The sequence below is a fragment of the Pristiophorus japonicus genome, chromosome 32 (genome assembly GCF_044704955.1).
Source record: "Pristiophorus japonicus isolate sPriJap1 chromosome 32, sPriJap1.hap1, whole genome shotgun sequence".
Lineage (NCBI taxonomy): Eukaryota > Metazoa > Chordata > Chondrichthyes > Pristiophoridae > Pristiophorus > Pristiophorus japonicus.
This window is the reverse complement of record NC_092008.1, coordinates 6,245,391-6,268,748: the sequence shown is the minus strand read 5'-3', so window position 1 is coordinate 6,268,748 and position 23,358 is coordinate 6,245,391. Positions and strand designations below refer to the sequence as shown.

The window sequence follows — 23,358 nt, the reverse complement described above, 5'->3', positions numbered from 1 at the left end:
TTCCAGTTTGGCTAGCCCAATCTATGTGCATATTAAAGTCACCCATTATAACTGCTACACCTTTATTGCATGCACCCCTAATTTCCTGTTTGATGCCCTCCCCAACATCCCTATTACTGTTTGGAGGTCTGTACACAACTCCTACTAACGTTTTTTGCCCTTTGGTGTTCTGCAGCTCTACCCATATAGATTCCACATCATCCAAGCTAATGTCTTTCCTAACTATTGCATTAATCTCCTCTTTAACCAGCAATGCTACCCCACCTCCTTTTCCTTTTATTCTATCCTTCCTGAATGTTGAATACCCCTGAATGTTGAGTTCCCAGCCCTGATCATCCTGGAGCCACGTCTCCGTAATCCCAATCACATCATATTTGTTAACATCTATTTGCACAATTAATTCATCCACCTTATTGCGGATACTCCTTGCATTAAGACACAAAGCCTTCAGGCTTGTTTTATTAACACCCTTTGTCCTTTTAGAATTTTGCTGTACAGTGGCCCTTTTTGTTCTTTGCCTTGGGTTTCTCTGCCCTACACTTTTCCTCATCTCCTTTCTGTCTTTTGCTTTTGGCTCCTTTTTGTTTCCCTCTGTCTCCCTGCATTGGTTCCCATCCCCCTGCCATATTAGTTTAAATCCTCCCCAACAGCACTAGCAAACACTCCCCCGAGGACATTGGTTCCAGTCCTGCCCAGGTGCAGACCGTCCGGTTTGTACTGGTCCCACCTCCCCCAGAACCGGTCCCAATGCCCCAGGAATTTGAATCCCTCCCTGCTGCACCACTGCTCAAGCCACGTATTCATCTGCGCTATCCTGCGATTCCTACTCTGACTATCACGTGGCACTGGTAGCAATCCCGAGATTACTACTTTTGAGGTCCTACTTTTTAATTTAGCTCCTAGCTCCTTAAATTCGTTTCGTAGGACCTCATCCCTTTTTTTGCCTATGTCGTTGGTACCAATGTGCACCACGACAACTGGCTGTTCTCCCTCCCATTTCAGAATGTCCTGCACCCGCTCCGAGACATCCTTGACCCTTGCACCAGGGAGGCAACATACCATCCTGGAGTCTCGGTTGCGGCCGCAGAAACGCCTATCTATTCCCCTCACAATTGAATCCCCTATCACTATCGCTCTCCCACTCTTTTTCTTGCCCTCCTGTGCAGCAGAGCCAGCCACGGTGCCATGAACTTGGCTGCTGCTGCCCTCCCCTGATGAGTCATTCCCCTCAACAGTACCCAAAGCGGTGTATCTGTTTTGCAGGGGGATGACCGCAGGGGACCCCTGCACTACCTTCCTTGCTCTACTCTTCCTGCTGGTCTTCCATTCCCTATCTGGCTGTGGACCCTTTCCCTGCGGTAAGACCAACTCACTACACGTGATACTCACGTCATTCTCAGCATCGTGGATGCTCCAGAGTGAATCCACCTTCAGCTCCAATTCCGTAACGCGGACCGTCAGGAGCTGGAGGCGGATACACTTCCCGCACACATAGTCGTCAGGGACACCGGAAGCGTCCCTGAGTTCCCACATGGTACAGGAGGAGCACAACACCCGACCGAGCTCTCCTGCCATGTCTTAACCCTTAGATACACTTAAACTGGTAATAACAATGTTAAAAGTTACTGACCAATATAAGAAGAAAAAGAAAAACTACTCACCAATCACCAGCCAATCACTTACCCCCTAGGCTGTGACGTCACCTTTGTTTTTTTGCCTTCTCCCTGTAGCTGCACCGGTACGCCTCTCGCCGACCCCGGACTCGCGCTGCTCCGAGCTCCCGCCTCCTCGACTCCCGCTGGCCTTTATAGGCCTCTCGCCGACCCCGGACTCGCGCTGCTCCGAGCTCCCGCCTCCTCGACTCCCGCTGGCCTTTATAGGCCTCTCGCCGACCCCGGACTCGCGCTGCTCCGAGCTCCCGCCTCCTCGACTCCCGCTGGCCTTTATAGGCCTCTCGCCGACCCCGGACTCGCGCTGCTCCGAGCTCCCGCCTCCTCGACTCCCGCTGGCCTTTATAGGCCTCTCACCGACCCCGGACTCGCGCTGCTCCGAGCTCCCGCCTCCTCGACTGACTGCTCCGAGCTCCCGCTGGCCTTTATAGGCCTCTCGCCGACCCCGGACTCGCGCTGCTCCGAGCTCCCGCCTCCTCGACTGACTGCTCCGAGCTCCCGCTGGCCTTTATAGGCCTCTCGCCGACCCCGGACTCGCGCTGCTCCGAGCTCCCGCCTCCTCGACTGACTGCTCCGAGCTCCCGCTGGCTGAAACAGATACAATCACAGTGTGTGAATATTTAAGGGTCAGTAGCTTGACCAAGAACACAGCAGCCCCGTGCAAGAATGAACAATAATTTCATTGATGGTATTCTCAGCTTCGATTCCCTGCCACATTTGTTCGACACACTGTGAATAAAATATCCAACAGTGAAATGAATCGTCGGTTTATTTATCGTGAAATTCAATGAATACCAAACCTCGCTAGTTGTCATTACCCGCAAGTGACGCTATCATTCCAAAGAATGCTCGTTGTTAAAATATATCAGTTCCATCCTTTTTGTGCATTTGCTGCACCGTGCAAACTACCGCCACACCTCCAACCTCCTTTTTCTCTCCAAAGCCCTTGAAAGTGTTGTCGGCTCCCAAATCCCGGCCCATCTTTCCTGGAACTCAAAGGTTAAATCCGTCCAATCAGGTTTGCGCCCCTGCCATAGTCCCGAAAAGACTCTTGCAACAGTGACACATAACGTCCTATGTGACTGTGACAAAAGGATAATTGTCCCGCGCCATCCTTCTCAACTTAGCTGCAGGAGTTGCCGTGTTGAACACCGCCTTCCAGCTGGATGTGACTGCAATCCTCTCGTTCGATTTTCATCTAACGTGTAGTAGCAACAGAATCGCCTGCAATAGCTTTTCAGCCCGCTGTGGCACTATTAACTCTGGTGTCCCCCAAGGAGCAATCTTTTTCCCCCTCCTATATCATCAACCTGCTGCACCCTGGCGACATCATCCGGAAACACAGCGTCAGATTCCACATGTACACTGGTGACACCCAGATTTACATCACCACCAGCGCTCTCCACCCTCCACTGTCTCCAAATGACAAGATGTCCCACATCCAGTGCTGGATGAGCTAACATTTTTTCCAACTAGATATTGTGAATATTGAAGCGATTGTTTTCAGTCCATGCAACAACCTCTGTTTCCTAGCCATCCAGTCCGGTTCTCGACCTGCCAACTTTTTGAGGCTGAAACAGACGGTTAGCAACTTTGGTGTCACATTTGACCCCAAGCTGAGCCTCCCACGACACATCCACCCTATCACAAAGATCACCTATTTTCACTTCCATCTGACTGCACCGCTGCCTCGGTTCAGCTGCTGCTGACACCCTCAAGCATACCTTTATTACCTCTAGACTTGACTATTCCAATGCGATGCGTACTGGCTGCCCACGTTCTATCCTCCTTAAATTTGAGGTCATCCAAAACTCTGCCACCCGTTTCCTAACTAGTACCACGTCGCGATCACTCATCACCCCTGTGCTTGCTGACCAACATTGACTCGTGGTTAAGCAATGTCTCTATTTTAAAATTCAAATAAATGGTTCCAAATCCCCCCCCGTGGCCACGCCACTCCCGATCTCTATAATCTCCTCCAGCCCCACAACCCCGCAAGATATCTGCGCTTCTCTAATTTTGGTCTCTTGAATATCCAGGAGTTTAATCGCTCCAGCATTGGCAGACAACAGAAACAACATAAATTCAACACACGCCCGCTGAAAATAGGGTCCGGGAGCTGCTCCTTACCTGGCAAGCACTTTAACCAATTAAGCCATTGAACCAATCCAAATCAAATCTCACAGCCTCTCACAAATATCTAGCAGCTACCTGCCACTCTCTGTTGCAGATTTAGACCATCAGCTACACTTGTCTATTTGCCTGTGAATCCCAATGCTGCATTTATCGTCCAAACTGGGGCTATTTTCATTTTAATTAGATTACTTGTCCGATTCGTGCTGACATGGACGTTGAAGGACCAAATTGCTCAATAAAGCAAGAAAATATCTATTATGGAAATGGACACTGATAACAAAAGCGGACCAGTTCCCACCCTCCCTCAGTAAGTGGTCGTGGCCCAAAGGATGTGGAGACTGGGTTAGGTGTAAATCTTGTTGATATCACATGATGGCAGTTTCGAGATCTACTATAGGGCATTTTACACACTGGGTGAGGATGTCTCCCGCGCGGGAGGGATCTCTTGTGCACCCGACAGTTTCAGAAATTCTCTGACCTGATGTAATGCTACTACAACAATTGGTTGCTCCAACAGAAGCAGACAGTTCATTTACAACATTGATGATCTGTGCAAACAGGCTGGATTTTCAGTATAATGTTGCCAGGACGCCAAGGGTTGGAAGGAGCAGGTGCTGCAATACTGCGCAGCGGCCAGAGGATGGTGCAGCAGTATCAGGTGTTGCAGTACTGTATTGCACCCAGAGGAGGGAGCAGCTGTATCATGTGGTGCAATACTGGACAGCGGCCAAAGGACGGAGCATCTGTACCAGATGGTGTAGTACTGTACAGAATCATAGAATCAGAGAAGTTTACATCAAGATAGAGGTTATTTCAGCATATAGTTTCCATACCGGCCGACCAAGAGCTATCTCGCCTAATGCCACCTTCCAACTCTGGTCCCTAGCCCTGTACGTTACAGCACTTCAAGTGCACATCCAAGTGTTTTTAAAATGTGGTGATGCTATCTGCCTCTAGCATTCTTTCAGGCAGTGCTTTCCAGACGCTACCACCCTATGGCTGATGACATTTCCCCTCATATCTCCTCTAAATCTCCCCCCAGTTACTTTAAATCTATGCTCCCTACTGGATCACCGTTCTGTGAAAGGAAATAGGTCATTCCAATTCTCTCTGTAGGTCATTCCAATCCTCTCTATACAGGCCCTTCATAATTTTATACACCTCAATCAGGTCTCCCCTGAGTCTACTCTGTTACAAAGGAAACAGACCCAGCATCTCCAACCTTTGCTCGTGGCCAAAATTCTCCAGTACAGGAAATATTCTTCTCAATCTCCTCTGCACCCTTTCCAGTACTGTGGTGACCAGAACTGCAGACAGTATTCCAGCTGCGGCCTAAACAGTGTTTTATATATCCGAGCATAACGTCCTTGCTCTTGTGTTCTATGCCTCGACTAACAAAGGCAAGTATTCCATTGACCTTCTGAAGTACCTTGTCTTCCTGGCCTGTTATCTTCAGGGAGCCAGAGGAGGGAGCAGCTGCACAAGGTGTTGCAATACTGCACAGCGGCCAGTGGAGGGAGCACCAGTACCCAATACTCGCCGATCCTGCAGAACATCCGTGGTTGGAGGAGCGATTTTAACCCTACCCGCATGTGTCCAAATCGATATCTTGGACAATTTATAATGTAGGCATCGTAGCATGGCATTACAGAGATATACAAGATAGTAACTTTTGTGCAATACTAGTTAAACTTACATTGTGGGAGAAAGACCAAGGTGGAACATGCTCAAAATTAATAGTGAACTCGTCAGGACTGACATCAGGAGAATGATCAGCACTTAGAGTGGATTCCAGGCAGAGTGGTGATGGTGAAATCCCGGACATGATTTAGGAAATAACTGGATTGAGCAATGAGGTTAAACCTGCGGTTGTTCAGGAGAGCTCAATTAGATTGAGAAGAATGGGCTTCATCACGAGTAAGGATCATGGGATCAGGACGGGAAGGTGTGAGAAAGGTGTCTGCTTCTCCCCAATTGCGTCATTATGTACATGAATGACTGTCTGCAAACTGAATAAGACTGTGACGCCAATCACCCTGATCAATATTTATCCCTCAATCAACATAACAAAGGATAGATTACGTGGTCATTAGCATAATGCTGTGTGTGGGTGCTTGTTGTACGCAAATGGGCTGCCGCGTTTCCTACAATACAACAGTGACTACACTTCTAAAATGCAGCATTGGCTGTAATGCGCTTTCGGAAGTCGGGGGGTCGTGAACTGCGCAAAAACGTGCAAGTGCTGCATCTGCCTCAGTAAGATGAAAGTGTAGTGCGGGTTAAAAATCGAATTCATATTACAACCAAACTCGCTGACATAAATTGTATGTTATTGAGGAGCCATTACTGGGGATTATTTGCACTGACCGTCTTCCCACAGCACTTCAGATTCACGCAGTCTTACTTGGGAACTTCACCATCTTTTCACACCATTACCCCACCTGCAGGGTTACGGACCGAGAGCTGGTAATTGGGATTAGACTGGATGACGTTTTGTTGCACGGAGCAGATATAATGGTAAGCAGTGCAGGGAATAGAATACGACGAGGATGATCTCCTGGACTAGTTTCGATCGCCTGGATGGGTTGGAGAGGAATCTTCCGAGATGTTTTCTCCCTAAATGGGCATGGGTCTTTGTCTGTTTTTTGCCTCTCCCAGGAGCTCACATGGCTTCTGTTGAGGTGGAGTGTCGATGTTTTTAGTATAAGGGGTGTCGGAGTTGTGTGCAGCGGATTGGTTTGGCTGGGTTCTATTTGTCTTTCTATCACTGTTTATGGGTTGGTATGTAACTTTTAGGGCTGCTGGTAAAGGGCCGTGCGGCTCTTTTTCGGCCGGCGCGGACACGATGTGCCGGAATGGCCTCCTTCTGCACTGTAAATTTCTATGCTTCAAAGAATCAAAGGCAGTTAATTGTCAAAAATGGATGGTAAAGGAGCGCTTTCTCTGGGATTTTAAACCGGGGCCTCGCGCATTTTCCAGCCAATAAACAGGAAGCGAGAATCCTACCTCTGAACCAATGCTGGAACCAAGTCCACTCAAGATGTATCCATAATCAAACCATGTGTTGGCCATTCGTGATAAACAAAGCGATTGAGACCGAGACTGCACTTACTGCCTTTTCTACCTGTCTGCTGAAGTGCCACACAGACCGCTCGGGCAGTTATTGAGCACTGCGGAGAGTAATGCATTGAAGCACCAGGCCCATCGAGTGCAGCAGCAGAGTTGGTAGATTAGTTTGGTGTGAGGCTTCAGATTTGGACAGTTAATCAGCAACGGCACTGAGTAGACATAGAGGCAGCATGTGAGGGAAAAGCCGCCGAGGAAGTGACCTTTGGAATCTGCGACTGTGGCCAGTGTTGTTTGGATCATAGGGGTTTACTGTCAGTTCATAATCCCAAGCAATATCGGCCCTATCATGTCGTCCTCACATCCTCACATTAGGGGCCGGGGCCGGGTAGATGTTCACCTGTCTCACGCGGGTTCACTGATGCTCCAGCTCCCCTGATCACCAACTTCCCCAGTCGGCAAATGTAAACATGAAAAACCGGACAGTGCAGGAGCGGATGGGGAGACTGGAATTACTGACTAAATCTCAGCCCAAGCTCACAGGTTTACCGATCGATAAAGATCAAAGCAGTTCCGGAGTAGAGCCAGACAGCTGCTACACAGACCAAGGGAGGGCGGAAACAATCAGATTCAGACAACCAGAATGTTCCCACACAGACTCAGACTTTGACAAACTGACCCAGACTCTACCTACACAGAAACAGGCAGTTCCTACACAGACCCAGACTGTGCCTGCACTAACCCAGACTCTGCTTACACAGACCCAGACTGTGCCTACACTGACCCAGACTCTGCCGACACAGACCCAGACTGTCCCTACACTGACCCAGACTCTGCCGACACAGAGCCAGACTGTGTCAACACAGATCCAGACTCTGCCTACACAGACCCAGATTGAGCCTACCCAGATTGAGACAGCTCTTACGCAGAGCCAGAGAGCTCCAAAAGAGACTGCTACTACACAGGCTCAGCCAGCTCCTGCGCAATCTCAGACAGTCCCTACGCAGTCTCAGACAGTCGCTACACACAATTAGATTGCTCCTACTCAGATCCAACTGACCCAGGACGCTCCTACACAGAGCCAACAAACTCCCATGCAGGCAGGTACTGTTCCTACACAGGCCCAGAGCTCAACTACACAGACCCAGACACTCCTCTGCGGGCCGCTAAAGATCCGACAGTCACAGACTGCTTCTGCACAGACCCAGCATCACCTGCAAAGAACCAAACATCCCATAAGCAGCCCCAAACAACTCCTACACAGGGCAATACAGCTCCAACACAACCACAGTCAGCTCCTACATGGAAGGAAGCTCCTCCTTTCACAGATACCGGCAGTTGCTACACAGATCCATTCGGTCCAGGTTAGAACTAGACAGCTCCTACCATGCAGTCCCAAGTGGTTCTACACTGAAATAAACAGTTCCAACCCTAGGGGAGACAGTTTATAGAAAGGACCAGACAGTTCCTACATGTTCCTAAACAGCCTCTTTGGGAGACCCAGACAGCTCACTTCAGAGACAACGACAGCAACGACACTGAATCCAAAGCTTCAACAGAGATCTAGGCTGCTCCCACACTGACCCAGTGAGCTCCAGCACAGACCGAGACATTCCACAGCGAAGCAGACGCTCCTACGCAGACAGGATCAGCTGCTGCATAGTCGCAGGCAACACTTGCACCGACGCAGTCAGCTCCAGTCCTGACACAGCGAGCTGCAACATTGATTGCTTCTATGCACAGCGAGTGCGCTCCTACATCGACCCGGGCAGCATTTGCACAGACCCAGGTAGAATTTACACAGAGCCAGGCATCTCCTGTACAGATCCTGACATCTTATTCGTAGAAGTTAAAGCAAAATAAAGCAAATGCTGGAAATCTGAACGAAAAACGGAAAATGGTGTATATATACTCAGTGTCTCAGTCGAGAGAAACAGATTGAACTTTTCAGGTCGATGACCTTTCAGCTTCTTCATGGACTCTGGTTTCTCTAACACAAACCTAGAGCTAAACTATACTGAACCGAATATAACATACAGACCCAAAAGCTCCAACCCTCACTCAAATAGATCTTGCACAGCCCAGCGATCAACAACACAAACCCAGACAGCTGCTGCACAGAGCCTGGACCTTCTACTGAGAATCTGACAGTTGCCCAGCTGATGCTCAGGCAGTAGGTGAGATCAGAGAGTTCAGCATATACCACAGATGAAACCTGGGCGTTTCCTGTAGGTTTTGGCTTAGCACCACGCCAACAGATATCAGCTAACACAACACGTACCGTGGAATGATCATGGGCCCAAACTGCTCTGTGTGGGGCTCAGTACCACGCCGTGTGATATCTGCTGACACAGCACAGGCCAGCAATGAAGTCTGGGCATTTTCTGTGTTGTATTGTCTCAGTTGCACACCTCCTGAGATGATCTAATGTACCACAGGCCGGGAATGAAGCCGGGCCCAACTTGCTCTTTGTGACTTAGTGCCCGGCTGGGTGAGAGCAGCTACTGCACCACAAGCCAGTTTTGTATCCTGGCCTTTGCTTCTCTCTGAGGGTCCCATAATCACACTTGGTGAGATAATCGATCTCAGCACAGGGCGGGAATGAAGCCTCGGACTGCCCTGTGCTATGGCGCTCAAGACCTCACCAGGTGAGATCAGATAACTCAACACAGACTGGGGATGTTTCCTGGGCCCATCCTGTTCTGTGTGGTGATCAGTCGCCTCCCTAGCGAGAGGAACTTACATAACGCAGGTCTGGGCTGGAGCGTGGTCATTTCATCCTTCATGGTGCTCAGTAACACTCGGGAGTTCTCGGCAGTAACGGTAGCGGATTTTGAAGCGTTGCTGCAGTGCATTTCTAGAGGTGGAGAAGGGAGTGAGTGTTAATTGTACTGGTTGGAGTTTCAAACAATGCGGTTGCTTTTTCCCTGATGGCACCGAGTTTCTTGAGTGTTGTTGGAGCTGCACTCAGCCACGCAAGGGGAGCGTGTTCCGCCACACCCCTGACTTCAGCCTTGTACATGACGGAAGTGCTTTGGGGTGTCAGTATGTGCGCCTCTCGCCACAGAATACCCAGCCTCTGGCCTGCTCTTCTAGACACATTATATACTTGGCTGGAACAGGTAAGTCTCTTGTCAATGGCGACCAGCAGGCTGTTGATCGCGGTCTGAAAAACAACCATTTACAATGACTAGCCGTTTTCTGTCCTTCAGCCAATTTCTTATCCAAGCTGAAACTGGCCTTCCTATTCCAAGAGCCACAATTTTGTTAACCAGCCTTTTATGTGGTACTTTGTCCAACGCTTTCTTCAAAGCCATACAGACAAAGTCCAGTGAATTTCCTTCATCATCCTTCTCTGTTACTTAATTTAAAAAATCAATTTGTTCATCAAACACAATCTGCCTTTTACAAATCAGTACTGGTTATCCGTAATTAACTTACATCTCTCCAAAGTGATTGTTAATGTATTCATTCATTATTGTTTCGAAAACCTTACCCGCCACTGATGTTATACTGACCGGCCTATAATTACCAGGATTGGCATATACCATTTCTTGAACAAGGATGTCACATTTGTCATTTCCAACATTCTGGCACCACCGCCGCATCTCGGGTAGATTGGCAGATTATGCCAATCCCTTCCGCTATCTCCAACCCCGCTACACCTAGAAACTTGGTATGCAAACGATGAGGACCAGGCCACTTATCCATTCTAAATGTATACAACCTTTCTAGTACATCCTGCCTATCAATTTTCATTCCATCCATTGCTTCTGCAATCTCCATCTGTCGATATTTTGCCAGCATCCTCTTCCTTACTAAATACTGATACAAATACTCATTAAGTATTCCAGCATTGCCCTGCACCTCTAAGCACATGTCACCTTCTTTGCTCTTATAAACCCCACCCCATCGCTTACGACCCGGTTATTATTTCCCTGCTGGTAGAAGATATTGGGTTCACTTTTATGTTAACTGCCATTCTATTCTCATAGTATCTTCAGTTCCCCTAGTAACCTATGGCATTTGTACTGATTCTCACTTGAAGAATTCTCCTGACATGCATCATACACCCTCTTTTTTGTTGAATCATATTCTCTATCTCCCTCGTCATACAAGCAGCCGTATTTTTGGTTTACTTTTCGTTACCTCGTGTTGGAATGTCCCTAGCCTCTACCTGATACATCTACTCCTGAAATATCAGCCATTGTCCTGTTACAGATGAGCCTCACAATCATTGGTTCCATTTTACCTTGGCTAGATCCGCTCTCCTCCCATTGAAATTTTCCCCCTTCCAATTTAAATGTCTGCTCTAGATTGCTCCTTATTCTTCTCCACTATTAATTTAAACCTTATCATACGATGATCACTCGTTCCCAAGTTTTCGCCCAAATTTCCTCCAATCTATCACGTAGAAACATAGAAAACATAGAAAATAGGTGCAGGAGTAGACCATTCAGCCCTTTGAGCCTGCACCACAATTCAATAAGATCATGGCTGATCATTCCCTCAGTACCCCTTTCCTGCTTTCTCTCCAGACCCCTTGATCCCCTTAGGTGCAAGGGCCATATCTAACTCCATCTTGAATATATCCAGTGAACTGGCATCAACAACTCTCTGCGGCAGGGCATTCCACAGGTTAACAACTCACTGAGTGAAGAAGTTCTCCTCATCTCAGTCCTAAATGGCCTACTCCTAATCCTAAGACTGTGTCCCCTGGTTCTGGACTTCCCCAACATCGGGAGCATTCGACCCGCATCTAACCTGTCCCGTCCCATCAGAATGTTCTATGTTTCTATGAAATCCCCTCTCATCCTTCTAAACGCCAATGTATAAAGGACCAGTTGATCTAGTCTCTGCTCATATATCAGTCCTGCCATCCCTGGAATCAGTCTGGTGAACATTCACTGTACTCCCTCAATAGCAAGAACATCCTTCCTCAGATTAGAAGACCAAAACTGAACACAATATTCCAGGTGAGGCCTCACCAAGGCCCTGTACAACTGCAGTAAGACCTCCCTGCTCCTATACTCAAATCCCCTAGCTATTAAGGCCAACATACTATTTGCCTTCTTCACCGCCTGCTGTACCTGTATGCCAAATTTCGATGACTGATGAACCATGACGCCTGCGCAACAAAAATATATTCCAGTGAAAAACAAGTGCAGTAAAAGAAGGGATAACCAGCCGTGGATAACCAAGGAAATAAAGGAGAGTATCAAATCAAAGACCAATGCGTATAAGGTGGCCAAAGTTAGTTGGAAACTAGAGGATTGGGAAAATTTTAAACAACAGCAAAGAATTGACTAAAAAAGCAATAAAGAAAGGAAAGATAAATTTCGAAGGTAAACTTGCGCAAAACATAAAAACAGACCGTAAAAGCTTTTACATATATATGAAACGGAAAAGAGTAATTAAAGTAAATGTTGGTCCCTTAGAAGATGAGAAGGGGGATTTAATAATGGGAAATGTTGAAATGGCTGAGACCTTAAACAATTATTTTGCTTCGGTCTTCACAGTGGAAGACACAGAAACCAGGCCAAAAATTGCTGGTCACGGGAATATGGGAAGGGAGGACCATGAGACAATCACTATCACTAGGGGGGTAGTGCTGGACAGGCTAATGGGACTCAAGGTAGACAAGTCCCCTGGTCCTGATGAAATGCATCCCAGGGTATTAAAAGAGATGGCGGAAGTTACAGCATATGCATTCGTTATCAGCTACCAAAATTCTCTGGACTCTGGGGAGGTACCATCGGATTGGAAAGCAGCTAATGTAACGCCTCTGTTTAAAAAAGAGGGGAAGACAAAAGGCAGGTAATTATAGGCCGGTTAGTTTAACATCTGTAGTGGGGAATATGCTTCAAACTATCATTAAGGAAGAAGTAGCGGGACATCTAGATCGGAATAGTGCGATCAACCAGTTGCAACATGGTTTCATGAAGGGGAAATCATGTTTAACTATTTTACTAGAATTCATTGAGGATATAATGAGCATGGTGGATAGAGGTGTACCGATGGAAGTGGTGTATTTAGATTTTCAAAAGGCATTCGATAAGGTGCCACAGAAAAGTTTACTGCAGAAGATAGAGGTATGCGGAGTTAGAGGAAATGTATTAGCATGGATAGAGAATTGGCTGGTGAACAGAAAGCAGAGGGTCGGGATAAATGGGTCCGTTTTGGGTTGGAAGTCGGTGGTTAGTGGTGTGCCACAAGGATCAGTGCTGGGACCACAACTGTTTACAATATACATAGATGACCTGGAAGAGGGGACAGAGTTAGTGCAACAAAATTTGCAGATGACATAAAGATTAGTGGGAAAGCGGGTTGTGTAGAGGACACAGAGAGACTGCAAGGAGATTTAGATAGGTTAAGCGAATGGGCGAAGGTTTGGCAGATGGAATACAATGTCGAAAGTGTGAGGTCATCCACCTTGGGGAAAAAAAACAGTAAAAGGGAATATTATTTGAATGGGGAGAAATTACAACATGCTGAGATGCAGAGGGATCTGGGGGTCCTTGTGCATGAATCCCAAAAAGTTAGTTTGCATTTGCAGCAGGTAATCAGGAAGGCGAATGGAATGTTGGCCTGCATTGCGAGAGGAATGGAGCACAAAAGCAGGGATCCTGCTGCAACTGTACAGGGTATTGGTAAGGCCGCACCTGGAGTACTGCGTGCAGTTTTGGTCACCTTACTTAAGGAAGGATATACTGGCTTTGGAGGGGGTACAGAGACAATTCACAAGGCTGATTCCTGAGATGAGGGAGTTACCTTATGATGATAGATTGAGTCGACTGGGTCTTTACTCGTTGGAGTTCAGAAGGATGAGGGGTGATCTTATAGAAACATTTAAAATAATGAAAGGGATAGACAAGATAGAGGCAGAGAGGTTGTTTCCACTGGTAGGGGAGACTAGAACTAGGGGTCACAGCCTCAAAATACGGGGGAGCCAATTTAAAACCGAGTTGAGAAGGAATTTCTTCTCCCAGAGGGTTGTGAATCTGTGGGATTCTCTGCCCAAGGAAGCAGTTGAGGCTACCTCATTGAATGTATTCATGTCACAGATAGATAGATTTTTAACCAATAAGGAAATTAAGGGTTACGGGGACATGGCGGGTAAGTGGAGCTGAGTCCATGGCCAGATCATCCATGATCTTATTGAATGGCAGAGCAGGCTCGAGGAGCTAGGTGGCTTACTCATGTTCCAAATTCTTATGTCCTTATGTTCTTATAGGTCTCATTGCACGTCCCCTTTTCCAAATCTGCCGCCATTCAGATAATATTCTGTCTTCGAGTTTTCGCCCCCAAAGTGGATAACTTCACATGTATCCACATTATACTGCATCTGCCATGCATTTGCACACTCCCCGAACCTGTCTAAGTCACCTTGCAGCCTCCGAGACTCCCCTGCAAAGCTCACACCGCCACCCAGTTTCGTGTCATCTGCAAACTTGGAGATATTACACTCAATTCCTTCATTCAAATCATTGATGTATATTTTAAAGAGCTGGGGTCCCAACACTGAGCCCCATGTCACTCCACGAGTCACTGCCTGCCATTCTGAAAAATACCCGTTTATCCCGACTCTCTGCTTCGTGTCTGCCAACCAGCTCTCTATCCACGTCAGTATATTATCCCCAATACCATGTACTTTGATTTTGCACACCAATCTGTTGTGTGGGACTTTGTTAAAAGCCTTTTGAAAGTCCAAATACACCACATTCACTAGTTCTCCCTTGTCCACTTTACTAGTTACATCCTCAAAAAATTCCACAAGATTTGTCAATCATGATTTCACCTTCATAAATCCGTGCTGACTTGGACCGATCCTGTCACTGTATTCCAAATGCGCTGCTATTTCATCCTTAATAATTGATTCCAACATTTTCCGCACTACTGATGTCACGCTAACCGATCTATAATTATCTGCTTTCTCTCTCCCTTCCTTTTGAATAAGTGCTGTTACATTAGCTACCCTCCAGTCCATAGGAACTGATATAGAGTCGATAGACTGTTGGAAAATCATCACCAATACATCCGCTATTTCTAGGGCCACTTCCTTAAGTACTCCGTGATGCAGTCTATCAGGCCCCGGGGATTTATCGGCCTTCAATCCCATCAATTTCCCAAACACAATTTCCCACCGAATAAGGATATCCTTCAGTTCCTCCTTTTCACGAGACACTCGGTTCCCGAGTACTTCCGGAAGGTTATTTGTGTCTTCCTTCGTGAAGACAGAACCAAATTATTTGTTGAATTGGTCTGCCATTTTTTTGTTCCCCATTATAAATTTACCTGAATCCGACTGCAAGGGACCTACGTTTGTCTTCACTAATCTTTTTCTCTTCACATATCTATAGAAGCTTTTGCAGTCAGTTTTTCTGTTCCCTGCAAGCTTCTTCTCATATTCTATTTTCCCCCTCTTAATTAAGCCCTTTGTCCTCCTCTGCTGAATTCAAAATTTCTCTTGGTCCTCAGGTTTGTAACTTTTCCTGGCTAATTTATATGCCTCTTCTTTGGATTTAACACTATCCTTAATTTTCCTTGTCAGCCACGGTTGAGCCACCTTCTCCATTTTATTTTTAGTCCAGACAGCAATTGCTGAAGTTCATCCATGTGATCTTTAAATGTTTGCCATTGCCTATCCACCGTCTTCCCGTTAAGTTAAATTTGCCAATCTATTCTAGCCAATTCACGCCTCAAACCATCGAAGTTACCTTTGCTTAATTTCAGGACCCTAGTTTCTGAATTAACTGTGTCACTCTCCATCTTAATAAAGAAATCTGCCATGTTATGGTCACTCTTCCCCAAGGTGCCTCGCACAACAAGATTGCTAATTAGTCCTTTCTCATTACACATCACGCAGTCTAGGATGGCCAGCTCCCGAGTTGGTACCTCGACATATTGGTCCACAAAACCATCCCTAATACACTCCAGGAAATTCTCCTCCACCGCCTTGCTACGAGTTTAGTTAGCCCAATCAATATGTAGATTAATATCACCCATGATAACTGCTCGACCTTTATTCCATGCATCCCTAATTTCTTGTTTGATGCTGTCCCCAACCTCACTACTACTGTTTGGTGCTCTGTTCACAAATCGCACTAACGTTTTCTGCCCCTTGGTATTCCGTAGCACCACCCATACCGAATCCACATCATCCAAGTTAATGTCCTTTCTTACCATTGCATTAATATCCTCTTCAACCAGCAATGCCAGTCCACCTCCTTTTCCTTTCTGTCTATCCTTCCTAAATGTTGAATACCCCTGAATGTTGAGTTCCCAGCCTTGGTAACCCTGGAGCCATGTTGCCGTGATGCCAATTACATTATACCCGTTAACTGCGATCTGCGCAGTTAATTCATCCACCTTATTCTGAATACTCCTCGCATTGAGGCACAGAGCCTTCAGGCTTGTCTTTTTAACCCACTTTGCCGCTTTAGAATTGTGCTGTAATGTGGCCCTTTTTGCTTTTTGCCTTCGGTTTCTCTGCCCTCCACTTTCACTTTTCTTCTTTCTATCTTTTGCTTCTGCCCCCATTCTACTTCCCCTGTCTCCCTGCATAGGTTCCCATCCCCCTGCCATATCAGTTTAACTCCTCCCGAAGAGCACTAGCAAACACTTCCCGTAAGACATTGGTTCTGGCCCTGCCCAGGTGCAGACCGGTTTGCATTGGTCCCACCTCCCCCAGAACCCGTTCCAATGTCCCAGGAATTTGAATCCCTCCCTTGTGCACCACTCCTCAAGCCACGTATTCATCTGAGCTATCCTGCGATTCCTGCTCTGACTAGCACGTGGCACTGGTAGCAATCCTGAGATTACTACTTTTGAGGTCCTACTTTTTAATTTAGCTACTAGCTCCCTAAATTCGTCTTGTAGAACCTCATCCCATTTTTTACCTATATCTCTGGTACCTATATGCATCACAACAACTGGCTGTTCACAGTCCCTTTTCAGAATGCCCTGCACCCTCTCTGAGACATCCTTGACACTTGCACCAGGGAGGCAACATACCATCCTGCAGTCTCGGTTGCGGCCGCAGAAACGACTATCTATTCCCCTTACAAATGAATGCTCTATCACTACAGCTCCCCCACTTTTTTCCTGCCCTCCTGTGCAGCAGAGCCACCCACGGTGCCATGAACTTGGCTGCTGCTGCCCTCCCCTGATGAGTCATCCCCCTCAACAGTACCCAAAGCGGTGCATCAGTTTTGCAGGGGGATGACCGCAGGGGACCCCTGCACTTCCTTCCTTACACTGCTCTTCCTGTTGGTCAGCAATTCCGTATCTAGCTGTGTACCCTTTATCTGCGGTCAGACCAACTCACTAAACGTGCTATTCACGTCATTCTCAGCATCGTGGATGCTCCAGAGTTCATCAACCCGCAGCTCCATTCCGCAATGCGGTCCATCAGGAGCTGCAGGCGGATGCATTTCCCGCACACGTCGTCGTCAGGGACACCGGAAGCGTCCCTGACTTCCCACATAGTACAGGAGGAGCATAACACGTGTCCGAGCTGTCCTGCCATTACTTAACACTTAGATAAACCTAAATTGGCAACAACAATGCTATAGGTTAATTGCTGAGAAAGAAAAGAAAAAGAAAATCTACTTACCAATCTCCAGCCAATCACTTACCCCCTTGGCTGTGACGTCACCCTTCGATGTCTTTCGACTTCTTTTTTGCCTTGTCACCCTGCTGCAGCTGCACCAGCTGGCGTTTACAGGCATCCACACGCTCGCCTCTCCGGCGCTGCTCTCCTTTTTGTGATGCTAATTAGATTTGGATAGAATCTCAGGCTTGAAAACCATCCTTTGTAACACAGGAACTTTGGTTTTTCCGGTACCCAGCATCCAGTCTAACTCAATCATGGATCTATTTCCCGTGAGATTACTAACCCTCATAGTTATACCACCATGCTACGTCGAATGTGCATCTATATATTCGTCCAGATACTCCATGTTTCAGAATCTGCTCTATATGGGACTGTCTGACTAGAGATGGTCGTCAACAAATCAGACAATGAAAGACTTAATTATTCCCACGGTCGCCAATTATGTTCGGTCTTTGGGATATTCAATCATACTTACGCTTCACCCAAATTTCAGGATTGAAGCGTCATATTAATACACTTTATTTGTCAAATAATTAAAACAACTCTTTAATTGCAGTGTCCTTGCGAGTGGTACTGAAAGTTGTTCACCTGCAAAGGATTCATCTGGTGTTGTAAATTTGTGGTCTTAACTGCTCATGCTCTTCTAATTTGTCAAAGGAAAATCGTGCTTGACTAACTTGACGAATTTTCAAAAGGCACTTGATGAAGTATCGCATAGCAGATTTGCTGGCAATATTCAAGCCCATGGTATTAAATGGACAGTGGCTGCATAGATTCGAAATCCGCCGAGTGACAGAAAGCAGAGAGTCGTGGCGAACTTTTGTTATTTGGACAGCGGATAAGTACCCGATGGTATCAGCCAGGTGGCGCTGTTGGGACCATTGCTCCTTTAGGATAATTATTAATGTCCTGGAATTGAGTACTCAGGACGTAATATCAAAGTTTGCAAATGTCACAAAGTTGCGAATGTAGAGGAACGTACCAGAAGTCAGCAGGACATAGTCAGGCCAGTGACTTCAACAGAAACAAGGCAGTGGACATTTAAAGCAGAGAATTGCACAGTGAAACATATTGTAGGTACAAATGAGGAGAAGTAATATAAACTAAATGGTACAATTTAAAAGAGGCTGTAGGAATTCGGGTACCGGTTGCTTCACAGATCCGAGAAGGTTTGGGTAGATTCAATCATGAACGGTGTCGGCAGAGTAGTTATAGGAAAATTGTTTCCACTGGCTGGAGCTTGGTAATCAACGGACACAGATTTAAATTTTTGACAAGAAATCTAGTGGGCAAATGAGGAGTTTTTGGTACACCTCGAATTATTATCGTGAATGACGAGACTGAAAGGGTGGATAATCCGGCTTCGGTACTAACAGTCACGAAGGAATTGGATAAATATTTGATCGGTAAAATTATCAAAACAATGGGGCAAGACCAGTTGAGTGTGACTAATTGTATATTTCTTTCAAACAGCTGGCAAATGCACGATGGCCCGAATTACCTGCTTGTGTGCTATGTAATCCTACTAACTATTTCAGCGCCTGTCCGAACTTTATCTCTTGAATATTCATGCTATCGAGATCGAAATCTCTGAAAGGTTCGGGTGTGTTGTGTATTTTATGAGGTTAATTATGTCCTCGTAATGTGATACTATTCTGTCAACCCGTGCTAACTACGTCTGTGTAATATGTGATTGTGTTAAACCTCGACGTCCCCACATCAGGTAACGTTTCCTTTCTGCTGCAATGTCATCTATATTGAGTTAATTTTGTTTTCCAAATGAGAAACCATGGATATTCACCATGCCATTCTTCTGCTTCGCTCCTTTGCGTACATCATGTTGATTTCTGATGCTGCATCTTCTACATTCACTCTCACCATTTAATGATTTTAACAATTCGGAGAAACGGACGTTTCACCACATTCTTCAACTGCTCTCTGAACTTTTTCTGGGTCACGGCATAAATACAAGTGTTTGTGCAGCAACTCAGGAGCTGGAGCATAAATCCTATTTCTTTCATGCAAGAAGGTAGGTGTAGAGTATCATAACCTAAATACAACAACCGGTTCCAAATAGAAAACAACATAAACACAACCCATAACAGAATGAAATTCCCTGAAATAATGAGCAGTAAAATGATGGATTTCCTTCGTCTCTCCATCTCTATGTCACTGGGAATACCCTCGCTGCTGTGATTCCGGAGTCTCCTGCGGGCTCTGTTGGCCACTAAAATGTATCTGATGGTTAAAGCATTGAGTAGCAGAATCAGAACGAATGGGATGCAAGGGGTTAGAATAGAATGAAGAAGCTCGAGTGTTGACCACAAATGTGAAACCATAACAAGGACACTCACGTAACAGAACCAGGGGGTATTGGAAAACGAGTACCAAGGTGAATACATAAAGTACCAGAAAATATTCGTTAAACAGCTTAACACAGTGACTGTTCCAAGAACAAGAGCCGCGGTGTTCTCAGTGCAATATTTCGTTTTCAGCTTCTGGCAACAAACTGCCACGAATCGATCAAAGGTGAAAGTGACTGTGAACCAGACAGAACAGTCTGTGGCTGCATAAAGCAAGACAGCGTGGATATTACACACGGGGATTCCCCACACAAAATGCAAACGATGAGCAATTGAAATTTGCCTCAATATCAGGTCAGTGATAACGACCAGTAGATCCGCCGCTGCCATGGCCACCAAGTAGCGAGTGACACATTTGGAGAGACCGCACTTTCCCCGAGACAGGATCACAATCGTCATTGAGTTAGCTGTGAGGAACGATAATCAACAGGAAATTAACAAAACAGGACGAAAGTGAATTCAGCAGGTTGATGGGATTGGGGTAACATTTCTACATGTATTACTGCTTCCAGTGATGGAATTTAATAATGTTCCTGAGAAAGAGCTTTCTGCTGGAGAGAGGATGTACAATGCAAACTGCGCAACTCACTAATCAGCAATGATTGTTAAACTGAACCCGGGAATGGGATTTAATTTTGCAAGAGTAATGTGCCATCTAATCAGAAGATCAATACTGAAGTTGCATTAGCCCTCATCTCCAGGTTTGTTCAATCATTGCCTGCTGCTGCATCGATCATCGACCTTCTGGGATTCTGTTCCCAGTCTGCAGCCAATCAGGAGTTAGTTTGGGTAATTGGACTGTGCCTGAAATGTCTGGATGGGTCATTATGGGCCGTAATACAGCGGATGATTCGGAGAACCCCGGCTGAAATTACAGCAGTGCGTCTGGTGAGAGTGAGTCAGTGACTGGGGGAGAATGAATCAGTGACCAGGGAGGGTGATTCAGTCACTGGGGGAGAGTGAATCAGTAACCAGGGAGAGTGAGTCAGTAACCAGGGGACAGTAAGTCAGTGACCGGCGGAGATGAGTCATTGACCCTTGAGATAGACCCGAAGAGCCTGAGCAAAATATACAGGAACAAAGCGAGTTTGGATATTGTGTGTAAACTGGGCTGTGATTCCCTCTGAGCCGAATGCTTAAGGCATTCCTACACGGTATCACGGCACACAAAGATATGGTTTAAGGTTTGGAAGGTAAAAATATTTAACATATTAATCTGATGTGAAAGCATGTAATAAAACAGAGCAATGCTTCTACATGCACTTAAATCTGAAATTTTTAATCCAGTGAAAATAACACATTATTAAATAACATTTTAAACGACTTTCAACTCACCGATACTCCAAATGGTTCCACATAATCTCGACTATAAATGTTCTAATACTATCACCAGTCATGTTTTGAGGTTGGCTCGCACCTGACGTTTCCTTCTCTAGCCAAATGCTCTGTCTGTTATATCTATCTGTGCTGGTGTAAAATGGGCAATGTGGAACCAGTCCAGCCTTATACACTCTGCATTAATGTGAAGGCAATGGGCGGTGGTGTATAACGGGCAGCTAATTCTAAGCGCTCGATTTGAAAGGTGGCGCAAAGTTCAAACTGTCTGCTGCTCTGTGAACATTTTTGTGAATGTGTTTAATATAACATAGATTAAATTAACCGCCTTGGGGTGTGCTAAAATCTCTGCATCCAATTAGATGATTTGTTTACCTGGAATTCTATATCGGTGGTTGAGATTTAATTAAATATCCGTACCCAACTACATCAGCGCTGACCCAGAGTTCTGTTTCTGTGGTTGAGATTTGATGGAACTCCAATTGACGTGGTGAATTTGCATCAATAAAGTGATCTCACCATTCATTGTACTCCCTGCCAATCAACAAGAATCAGTTGCATGGAAGCAGAGCAAGAGATGGGGCAGAGTCAGAAGAGATCTCATTGAGAGATTCTCCTGAACTGTGCTTGATGGACATGGGGTGGGGATTCCTTCTTCACAGATACGATTGGAAACCAATCCATTGATCTATAACGGCAGACACATTCAATCACGAATGAATGTGTAATCCCATCCTAACCTCCCAGAACACTGACTTATACTGGGAAAGAGATTGTACAAAGGGGGTCATCAGACTGGATCTGGATCAAGATGGACATTATCGAACATTCACAGTGTGTTTCTGAGCCTTCTGCCACAACTGGTTTCCCCACTTGGTATAATTCACTGTTCCCAGTGCACGGTGATCGATTCTGGAAACCCATGAACACATCTGACCAATTGAATAGAATGCGCTCTACAGACACAGACTCTAAGAGAATCATCCAGTGAGATTGCTTGTGCTGGAAATTAACAAACGAGTCAGTTCTCTATCAGACCCTATCACATGGATTAAAGATCAAAAGGTTATGTTTGCTATTTGCTGCACTCAGATCAGTCAACGGGTGAATGTGACACAGTCACATTCGGGAATCACGGAGCATTGTCAGCCCCACATCCAGAGAGAATATGTGGTGTCAATTAATTTCTGGATATGGTGACCTCAATGAGATAATGCAGCCACACAGTTAAACATGATCTGCAACATGGGTAGCTGGACACAGTGACTTACCAGGGACTCCGACCACAGCCAGAATGGGGTAGTATATCTTTTGTATCTCAAAGACGAACCCTAGTATTGTGAACTCACTGATTCTTAAATACATTCTTCTCTTCTCGGTAGAGCCGCTGATCCCTGTGAGTGCCGCAGTTGATGCTCTCTGTGAGACTGTGCTACAACACATTGCGATGTTTACCGTATTAATAGAAGAGATAACCTCTCCAGTGATACAATTATGGTCCATGGAGAGGTACATTTATTATAGACACCGAACAAAAACATTTAATTAATCTATGGGGTCTGATATCAATTACAGTCAATGAACAAACACATTCAGTTAACCTCTTTCAAACCAACACCCCTCGCACCTCTAAATACACTTATGGATGTAGAGTAGAATGACCCATTGTTGTAAAAGTACTATAGTTAAATCAACAGTCTGAGCACACTGATTGTCAACTTGATTTCTTCAACCTTGCCAACTCAGTCGGCTCACTTTTTGCGGTCACATAAAAGGCAATCTCCGACAGCTTCGTGAATCGATCACCATCCACAACCCCTATTGCATTCCAAGACCACTTTTAGCTGCATCTACGCACGTGAAAAATCTCTCCACAATTCACTTATGACTTTTAGGCACTGCAGTCTGACTAATTGTCCATTTTCCAAGGTAGTTCTGCAGCTGTGGATCAGCTACACCACTCACTCACTGGCGGTTTTGATGTCCTTGTCCCTGGTAAAACTCTTACCCTCTCCTACAGTGGTCATTTCCTCAGGGATGGGTCCCATTGTAGCTCCCATAGGTCCAAGGCCACTATTTAATCGAATCTGGCCCACACCTGGTTTACTCATTTAATGTCGAAGCTGGCTCTTCAAATACAGGCCTGTCAGATCGTGCTTCTTTCACCTAAGCA

At 46.0% G+C, this 23,358-nt stretch overlaps 1 protein-coding gene across 1 annotated transcript; it reads right to left on the bottom strand.

The window, feature by feature from the left end:
• Positions 1 to 19,361: 19,361 nt before the first annotated feature.
• Positions 19,362 to 22,550, bottom strand: LOC139240534 (probable G-protein coupled receptor 139). The gene is made up of 2 exons (XM_070869079.1): positions 22,457 to 22,550; positions 19,362 to 20,257 (listed from the first exon to the last, which is right to left on the bottom strand). Exons 1-2 carry the CDS (start codon positions 22,548 to 22,550, stop codon positions 19,362 to 19,364), a joined length of 990 nt encoding a protein of 329 aa, XP_070725180.1.
• Positions 22,551 to 23,358: the final 808 nt, after the last annotated feature.

What these genes read in the sequence shown, in the direction of transcription:
- LOC139240534 (XM_070869079.1), bottom strand. Translation starts at nt 22,550, where the DNA reads ATGTATTTAAGAATCAGTGAGTTCACAATACTAGGGTTCGTCTTTGAG. An exon ending in GGCTGTGGTCGGAGTCCCTG is followed by an intron (nt 20,258 to 22,456) that starts GTAAGTCACTGT and finishes CGTTCCTCACAG; the next exon opens with CTAACTCAATGACGATTGTG.